At 41.7% G+C, this 9,890-nt stretch overlaps 1 protein-coding gene across 2 annotated transcripts; it reads right to left on the bottom strand.

The window, feature by feature from the left end:
- Positions 1 to 416: 416 nt before the first annotated feature.
- On the bottom strand, positions 417 to 7,502 carry vgll2a (vestigial-like family member 2a). 2 transcript variants are annotated; one of them, XM_068577303.1, is made up of 4 exons: positions 7,319 to 7,502; positions 5,487 to 5,733; positions 3,220 to 3,717; positions 417 to 1,257 (listed from the first exon to the last, which is right to left on the bottom strand). In XM_068577303.1, exons 1-4 carry the CDS (start codon positions 7,394 to 7,396, stop codon positions 1,214 to 1,216), a joined length of 867 nt encoding a protein of 288 aa, XP_068433404.1. In that variant the 5' UTR covers positions 7,397 to 7,502; the 3' UTR covers positions 417 to 1,213. The 2 variants fall into 2 exon arrangements, with proteins under 2 accessions (XP_068433404.1, XP_068433402.1); XM_068577301.1 differs by having other exon boundaries at positions 418 to 1,051.
- Positions 7,503 to 9,890: the final 2,388 nt, after the last annotated feature.

Here is a 9,890-nt window from a genome sequence, read left to right as displayed (position 1 = left end):
AGGATACGACCAAAAATAAGCAGGTGTCACCTTTTTGCAGTGAGCGTGTATACAGTTATAATGATATTTAAATAGGGGCTAAAACTGATCATCATGTATCTATTAATCAATCCATCATTGTTCAATGGCTGGATTGATAGTTTAGTGTCTAAATTGTAAAAAAAAAGAGGACAAATCATTAAAATCATAACCCCAAAGTGACATCTTTAAATTGCTTCTTCTGCATGAACAGCAGCGCAGTATTCAATCGTTTAAAACAGACAGAAGCAGCAAATGTTGTGTATCTCTTAATTTAAATAATTAACTGACGATGAAAATGATGAATTATTAGTTAAATAAACAGTATGGGCTACTTTACGGTATATATACATGTGTACGCTAGGAACCTTGCATTACATTGCATTACAGGACAATAGTCTGCACACAGGTGTGTATGCGTCCTCTTTATCCGTCCTTAGAGTCCTTACGCAGCATGTCACTGGGACACTGCTGAAGTTGTTTGCAGCTGTGATTTGAAACACTGTGAAATCATTACTTAAATATCTTTTGTTATCAGTCAAAACTGTTTAATTTAACTTTTACAGTGCCACAAAAAATACTGAGTGTTTTTCAGTTGACATTGAACCAATACTCCATGTAAACCAAAGTGTTTGGCCTCCTGCCTTCGCAGTCTGCCAAATTCTTGCTGTGCGGCCTCCTCAACACCAACACGGCCTTTCCTCCAGCCACAACACTCCCAGTGTCTGTTGCCCAGTTGTCCCAGTGAGGCAAGTCCTGCCAAGTCTTCAAGCGCTTGTCTTTGGAGTTTGACAACACATGTTTCTGTCTGTCTGTCCCCAGACTTTTTTTTCTTTCTTCCAGTTTAGGAATGTTGTCCCTGCCTGTGAGAGAAGCACAAAGAGTCTTGTCTTTGTCCACATCCGTCAAGATCAGATTCTCTGTCTCTCCTACGCGAGTCCACTTTTCTTTCCCCGCTGGTTTTGTATCCACACTGTCGGCATTCAGCTCAACAGGGCCGCGCTGCCGCTGCACAGGCCTCCGTAACACCGAGCTGCAAGTAGACCAGAAGCGGTTACAGCACAAAACTGCCGGGGGACTGATTCTCAGTCTCTCTGTCAGTCATCCCATAACATCAGCAGAGCAACAGCGGGAGCGGAGGAAAGAGGCGAAAGCTGAAGTAGGAGTGAAGTGGGGGGAAGAGTCTCAGCGGTCTCTAAAACCAATACAAATCCTTGCTCTTATCTTGTGCCTGCAGACCTGAGAGAGGAGGAAAGAAAAGGAGGAAGAGAAAAGGCAGTGGAGGGAGAAGAAAAGGCAAGAAAGAGGAGATTAGAACAAGAAGAGCAAATGTCTTGTTGATAAAAGCAGGAGTCGCCCGAGGCAGAGGGGATGAAAGCAAGACAGCGACAGAAAAGGAAGTTTACAGCTGGTGTTAAAGTGCTGATTGACAGTCGGTTTGTTGGTTCAAACCACTTGTGGTAAATTGATCTGAGGCAGGGCAGGAGGGGGAGGGGGCGGGATCTTCATTTAAAATCTGCTTTCCAGTTGCTTATTGCTGCTTTCGTTGAAACACACTTCAGCAATATTAACACGTTCTCTGAATGGCGTGCGTGTAACAGACAGGTGTCGGCCCAGAGGGGCAGGCCTTTTTCAGTGCGTCCATATGCGACACGGTGAAAACGCATCAAAATGTGAGCGTTATCAATGATGACAGGTGTCAGCTTGAATTCGATGTCGCTATTTGCAAAGTCTTCGGGCTGCATTCAGTGGTGGTTTCCACATCTGTTTAGGATAAAATGGCCGCACACTAAGCTCCAATCCTTTAAATGGTTCTCCTGAGAACGGTCAAATGTATAAACGTTGGTTATATCATTGGAGTTTGATATGCTGTCATCTTGTCTCCATCGGATTTAATTGCCAGCAGATCTTTGGTGCGCAGTCACCAAACCACTCTCTGGGTTTCACTTCTGTGTGATTTGCAACCAGAGCGCGTTCACACCTCACGACAACGTTCAGATCCCACAGAACAGAGTTCACGTTCCTAATTAAACATTTTTAATGTTGAACTATAAGCTTCCAAAAATGAACTCGTTCACGTTTATTTGTTCTTTTTTTTTTGTTTTTTTTTACTTAGCGGATGCTTTGCCGCGTAAAAACATATTGAAAAAAACAAACAGGCGTGTGCACGTGAACATTATTCGGGGCAAACAAAGAATTGTATTGCAAGGAACAAACGTGGTCACGTGAGCATTCAGACTTTGATAAGAGAAAGCGAGTCCACTTTTGAGAATTTGTGGCAATGGGATAGATGGAATAATTATTCCTCCGCTCCTTTGAACGCAGCAGCTGAGCCGTAACTCCTCAGGTGTCGTGTAAAAAACACGTTAACTCGACATTGCTTACATTCACTTCCATCAGTTGTTCTTTTTAAGCCCAAGAAACTGCTCCATATCTGACCATTAATGTCCATCAATATTTAATTCATCTTATGTTTTGTGGTTGTTCCCAATAACATCCACAGCAGTTCTCGTGGATAAGAATTGATACATATTTTGACTTCACTAACTATAAGTAACTAACTAAATATCTGGCATGTTGCAAAACGATGATGCCAAAAATGTCCGTGAAATGTTGATTAACAAAGTGTTTAATTTCTTGGAAAAAAGACCAATCTGGCAATATGACGGTCCTATTGATGAAGAGTTATGGGGAAGAGAGCTCAGTGACTTGAGACACAACATTTCACCTCAACCTCTCTGGTCTTCGTCCTACACTTTGTAGATTCAGCATCTCATGACCCAGTGTTGAGGTTCGATACAAGGATTGTAATGAACTTGTCGTAGACCAGGTTGACTAAGAATGATTTGTTAAATCTTTCACCAAAAAAGCAGAAGCATATCACCTCACAAAAGAAGTACGGGTAACCACTGTGCTGGCTGTAGAAACTTTCAAGTTTTAAAATTGGACCAAAAGAATTATTTAGTTTTCAACGGTTTGTGTTATGACAGATGATGTCATCCTGTTTCTCCACAACGCTGCTATTGCTATTTCTGTCTACTTTGGAGAGGAATTTTTTCCACTGTTGCTCTTCCTGTGGTTTCCTTCTATTTTTACTTCTCATTAAGTTATTCTTTATCTAAAAAAAAAAAAGATGCATCCTGCCCAGATTGTAAAGCACTTTGATTTCCTACTGCGCTTGTCATAAAGCGATGCCTATACCTGTGTCCATATTGAGTCCGATCTCCGCTCCGGCTCCGGTGAAGGCGCCGCTCCAGGCCGAGCCCGTCCCGGACTCGCCCTTTCCTCCCAGGTCGCAGGGCGACGCGCTGGGCCCCGGTACCGAGCTGCCGGACGTCAGGCGGTGATGAGGCCTGACCGATGGCACCAGCAGCGAGCTGTACCGCGGGTCGAACGCCGTGCCGTACATGTCGTGAACCCCCGGGCGCGGGTACGCCGAGGCCTGGCTGCCTATGGCGCCGCCGAGTGAGTACGGGTGGTGGTGGTGATGGTGGTGGTGATGGGACGGGTGCCAGGAGTCGGGGCTGGGCTGGTGGAGGTGGCTGTGCAGGGAGGCGGAGGCGTACGGGTCCCCAGGGAACGGGAGCTCTGTGTGGGGAGCCGACAGAGCGCTGCCCAACGCGGAGGAGACCGACGGCTGGTAGGAGCTGTTCCAGAAAGACGGAGGGAAACTTCTCTGGCTCATTGGGAATGATCCATCTACGAGGGGGAGGAATCCACACAGGTACGTTATAAAGGAAGCTGGTTTGCTGAGGCTCAAGCTTTAAAAATAGTCAGACAAGAAATTCTTTCAGGCGCCTAATGTGGCTGGACACAAGACCTCCTTTTAAAAACGGCTCCTCTTTCAATGTGTCTTTTGGTGTTAGCTAACAAAAAACATGGAAACAATTTTGATAATTGACTCCACATTTTCAAAGCAACAATGTGAGTGACACGTGAATAAGAGTATATTCTGCTTTCCTCTTATTCTTATATGTCATTTTAAATATAGTATCTTTGGTATTTAGACTGTTGATGGAAGAAACATGTTTGAGAACATAAGGAATAGATTTTGATGATGAAACTAACCACGAGCTACAGCCCTGGGAATAAATGACACAACTTTCAGGTTGTATTTTTTAGAAATACGGAGACGTTGAGTTGGGAGAGAGCGTACATATTGTACATCCCCATGCAGAGTAATATTTGCTAGATTACACAAAGGTGCTGGAGTTGATGAATGGCCATGAACTAAAGAGCAATTTGATTGTTAACTAAGAAAATGAGCATACACAAATATTCAATTTCAACATATTGTAAAATACAACAACTATAAAGACATAAATCTGTGTGAGTTATTGTCCCCCCTTTCTATTTTGAACATGGCGATGTCATTTTATTTCAGCATCCTGTTACTGCCATAGCTGAAGAGATCAGTCATAAGAGAATCACACGTTTACGAGACGTGTAACAGAGCAAAGTATGTGACAGAAGCACTGACACTTAAAGGACTATAAAAGAACTGAGAAATGCCCGAGAAATACAATATAGTTGTTAACATTCTTGTTACATGTAACTAAACACAAGCAGCGCTCCACATGAAGAGAAATATATTGATCTAAATATGAAGTAATTAAAAGCCAACGCCTGTCAAGGTATTTCTTTGCATATCTCTGCCTTTCTGCACTTTGAGGAAGATAATCGTCCTGACAGCGACACACCACACTGTTGGTTTCTCCACATATTGTGATAATATAGTTGCTCTGCGTTATTTCCACCATCGCAATTGATTTAACTTTATAATCGACTTCAACACAAAGTCAGAGCAGAAGGAAACTGTCGCTTAACTAACAGCCAGGATAATAAACAAAATCTCAGGCAGCTGTTATGTAATAATAATAATTCAGCAAATGCCGTCTAACACTATGAAAAAAGAGTTTAATTAATCACATGCTTGTTCATGGGTCACCCTTAACCTCAACTCAATCCAACTTTGATTAGATTCTCACATTAAATGAAATACATTTTTATACCGAATTCTGCTTTCAGGGGAGTTTTAATATCCCCCAAATATTCAATATATATTTTAAAGGTCAAATTAAAACACACCAAACAGCAAAGCAAAACTAGAAGCCAACAGCTTCAAATCCAGTAGACAGCAGCGATGAAAAATCCTCCTCAACTCCGGACTCATCTGGAAAAAGTTTCTTTACGTGACAATATTTAATCAGATGTTACCTGGTGGGAACCAATGAGAGTAAAAGATGAAGTTACTGAATCCTACGAAATGATAATAGCTTCAATCCAACAATATAAAGTGTCCTCCCAAAAAAAAAAAAAAAATGACAAACATTCACAGCACAAACTTCACGGGGGAAATTGAATGTCTCGATGATGGTCAAAATGGTCTTTCAGTGCTGACAGACACACACTGAGGGACAACACTGACACACAATCGGGAAAACACACACACACACACACACACACACCTCTTACGGCCTTGTGGCTGCTGGAGGCAGGGTACACAGTTGTGTGGCTGAGGGCTCGGCTGAAGTGCTCGTCCACGACGGCGCTGATGTCTCCCTGGAAGTAAGTGAAGAGGACGCAACGGGAGTTCAGGTACTCGGCTCCCGGCGGAAGCTCCTTGTCCTCCTCTTTGATGGCCGGGGGCCCCGCGGGGCCGAGCCGGCTCCCGCTGTCCTGGGGGTCTTGCATTTTGGTATACAAGGCCAGTTTCTGAGAAGGACGGGCAGATTTATATGTGTGTCATCACGAAAGTGTGTGTGGGCACGTTACTCTTCATATTTTCTTGCAGGGGTTTAGATACAATAAACACCAATATGTCATTTGACCTCTAAGTCTCACATCATTTTTTTTTTCTTCCTTCTTCAGACACAACAGGTGTGTAGTTGGAGGTAAATCAACCTAAACTCGTTGTGTACAAACTGACACAAAATCTGATTGATAACAAATGGCTGTTATTAAAAAATATAAATACTTTTATGTTGATGGTGACAGCTTTTATTGAGGGCTACTTACATCTGATTAAATTGCTGTACACTGCTATCATGTCATGTTCACATATAATGACTTCTCACCTCATTACTTCTGCACATATTGACGTAAAAAAACTCACTTCTGTTCTCCTTTTTAATTGTTCTACTTCCTTTTGTAATAAACACAAAACCATAAGGTCCAAATTATGGTGCAAAGATATACAGTTTATGCATAAAAATACTTTAAACTACAGTAAGACGTGGAACTTTAACGTTTTTTTTAATAATAATATCAACAACAAATTAATCAAATAAACCAGACAAAATAAGGGATCATAAGCATCTTGCTAAATGAAATTGAAATAGATATCTTAAAACTTTGTAACCTGTCTGATCCAGAGTCAGTTTGGTGACAGACAAAGTGAGTATTGGCACGATGTGAGATATGCCTGCATGTTGACTGAGAGGTTTTAAGAGAGTGGAAAAAGCTGCTTTAACCGGTTTGGAAAGGCCTCACAAATACCTGCCTGCTCCAGACTGGTCACTGGCGCATGCATGAAGTCTGCTTACGGCCCAAAGTGTCACACGAGAAAAGGAAATTAATACCGTAGGTCCATTAATCATTTTTATTCGGCGACTAATGCTAACTAACAATTATGGTGTAAAAAAATAGGATCAACAGACACAACGTGATGACATATTATTGGTTTTAATCCTAAAATATGGGTTTAACTCACTCAGCATCGGAAGATAAGGATGGGAATAAGATTTAAAGCAAAAATGATGCTGTTTGCAATTTATTGTGTAATAAAGTTCTTTTTGCGAAACTCTGTTAAACTTGTCCGGGAACTATGTGACGCCTGAAAGCCGTCGGTTTGGCCTTGAGTACAGCCTTTGATAAGATACACATAGATGTGTATTTGTTTCTTTAGTTTCTTCTTTTGACATACACAATCCTGACTAAAGAAGAAGAACAAACAACCGGTGCTCGTGTGAAGTAGAAGACTCCAAAATGAAAGAAATAAATAAACAGGTGACCCGAAATAAAGTTTCACATTCGCTTCAAATGTAACGCTGGATTAGTTTGTTTGAGATATAAAGGACACTAAGTGTTGTTAAGGACTGAAGGACTTTAATGATTATGTTTTATAAATGTTATCCAAATGGCTGAAAGGTCAACCGTGTCCTGTTTTGCATGGAATTACAATTGAATTGGCGGATTAAAAAACCTGAAGAAAGTTTCCTTCAGCACGATAACACACATAAAGTCGTCAGTGCGGAGAAAAGTAGCGCACGAGCTCTTTAGAACAGTTTCTGATCCATACCTGGTGGTGATAGGGGCTGTAGGAGGAGAAATAGGGCTGAGGACCAAACACTTTGTACATCACATCCAGGCAGCTCATGGCGAAGAAATCACGGAGAAGAAGCGCGCTTCATTGAGAGAGCAGGTCTGCTCGGACGGAGAGGAAACGGTAATCCCGGCGGCGGAGGGAGGACACGGTGGGCATTGGAGGGAGAGAGAGAGAGAGAGAGCGAGAGAGAGAAAGAGAGAGAAAGAGAGAGAGAGAGCGCGAGGGAGAGAGAGAGGGTCTGTGCTGCGCTGCGCTGCACTCTTTACGCACTGGACTGCGGCGGGGCGCACGGAGGAGACCCTCCAGCAGCCTGGCGCCTCCCTCCCGCCAATCAGAGGCCAGAGCTCCACCTCTGCCTTAATGGGCTTTTAATTACGGGAGGCGAAAGTGGAGCATCCAGAAAGCTGTTTTTAACTCAAATATATACTAAAAGAAAGGTTCGAAGCCTCGACATGATTTTATATCAACTATTTATGTTTATGCCAATTTTCACATTTCACATTTTCCGTATGTGTTCTTGTGCACCCTGACACAGCTATTATCAGTTGATACATTTATTTGAGCTGTTGGTCAAGTTATGTTGACTTCTCCATTGAGCCACTGGAGCATTCAAGAGTAATCCACACCATGGAGGTTCACTCTTGACCTTGTGAACAGTTGTGTGGCAAATCGATCACTCAGAGGTCCACTATCTCCACGTTTTTAACTTCCTCTGCTCTGGATTATTTTGCTACTCCATCTGTATCTGTATCATCAACCAATTTATAAACACCTGGATTCTTAATTTGTTTTATTTATATATTATTACCTTTCAAGGTCATTAGATACTTGGAAAGATCCTCTACTGACCTCCAGTTCATGACAGGTGTAGGACAAACACACACCGGGGAGGAAACACATCAGAGCTTTATTTTGAAAGTTGTGGATTTGTACTGGATGGGAATGAAGGCTATTAAAAAATATAGTGACATGTAGTCCCATGCTGCCAATCAGCAACACCACCAGTCATGTTTCAAAATTAGTTTTTAGAAAAAAAATCTATTGGATGTTATTATACTCTTAATTATATAACATGGATATTGTCACCAGTGGAGTACAGTAACAAAGTAGAAATACTTTGTTACTGTGCTTAAGTCGTTTTTCAGGATATGACTTTAACTTTTACCTCATTACATTTTGCAAAGAGAACTGATACTTTTACTCCAATTCATTTCTCCTGAAACCTTCGTTACTCGCAACAAAATCAAACATATCTTTAGAAAAACAATGATCACGAGAGGGACGTCGGGGGCTGTGGTGGAACACAGACACAGAGTTTCTACACAGGATGCAAGCCAGTGAGCGACTACTTGACTCTACAATGACTGATTTCATGATGGGAGCAGAAATGAATGCACCTGCTACTCCCACCACAAACAACGCTCCTGTCGACGACTCACACCTGTGGCTAAATGCGAGAAATATTTTCCATGTTGTTGGAGTGAAAGATTATTTGCACCAGATGAAGTGCCTCTTGTGATTACCCCAAGCTACTGAAATATTGGAAATCAAAAACTTCCCATCCAACCTCAGGAAACACATTGAGGTAAATTAAGATGACTCCCATGAGCCATGGTGTTTTTTAGGCAAACGTTCGCAAGCTATTATAAATCAAATGCAAAAATTAGCATAGTAGACGGATCGCTAGCAAGTTAATGAGCTGAGGAAGTGTTGACAGTTGTGAGATTTTGTTGATTTGAGTCATTTTAGCAATAATCGTTGCAGCACTGGTTGGCTAATTTTAGCTATCTTAACGTTAGCTAGCCACCGCGCCAAAGGATCGACAGGAGCCGCGAGAGCGCAGCTCTACGATTTGAACCGTGTCGCAGTTGGAGATGCATGAAAGTGTGTGCAGCAAGTGGGGCCAGCTAAAGTTTTTATGCTTACAAAATGTCTTCCTCTCACTGTTTCAGAGAAAACTCGGCGATGAGAGTGAACACAACTCCTGGTCCTCGGTCATGGTGACCACAGCACTTAAAAGAATAAACTTCATCATTCTCGAAATTCTGACCCTTTGCCAACATTTACTTGTATTTTCACTTTCAGTACATTTAATATCAGAACATTACTTTTATAACTTAAGTGCATTTTAAATAAGATACTTAAGTACAGTAAATATTAGATACTTTTACTCAAGTAGTATTCTAATAGTTGACTTTCACTTTGACTGGAGTCATTTTCCAGTAAGGTATCTTTACTTTTACTCAATTATGGCTTTTGGGTACTTTATACACTGAAGAGTGTTACAATATCTTTATATAGTAATCCTGAAAGTGTTAGTATTGGCTTTTCTTTATATTTTGTATGATTATTATATGTTTTAAAAGTTGCAAGCTAGGTAAGGGTGGCCAAACTGATATTTCTTTGTGTAGAACTGCTGTGACCGAGAGCCATGTTTGGTTTGTTCGCTGTGGGCTAATAAAAACATGGCCGCCTGCTCCAGAAGAGGACCGACTCCGTGAGTAGATGAGCGTCTCATTTTTAGGTTACAGAAAGTATTCTCCGG

This window comes from Clinocottus analis, unplaced genomic scaffold (genome assembly GCF_023055335.1).
Source record: "Clinocottus analis isolate CAN_PGR_092001 unplaced genomic scaffold, fCliAna1.0.p SCAF_15, whole genome shotgun sequence".
NCBI classification, from domain to species: domain Eukaryota; kingdom Metazoa; phylum Chordata; class Actinopteri; order Perciformes; family Cottidae; genus Clinocottus; species Clinocottus analis.
The sequence above is the reverse complement of the archived record's forward strand: the minus strand, read 5'-3'. Positions and strand labels throughout refer to the sequence as shown.

Coding starts and splice junctions, on each gene's coding strand:
- vgll2a (XM_068577301.1), bottom strand. CDS start 7,396: ATGAGCTGCCTGGATGTGATGTACAAAGTGTTTGGTCCTCAGCCCTAT. Junction 3,718..5,486: donor CAGCCACAAGGCCGTAAGAG/GTGTGTGTGTGT, acceptor TCCCCCTCGTAG/ATGGATCATTCCCAATGAGC. Junction 1,052..3,219: donor CGGACTCAATATGGACACAG/GTATAGGCATCG, acceptor GTCTACTTGCAG/CTCGGTGTTACGGAGGCCTG.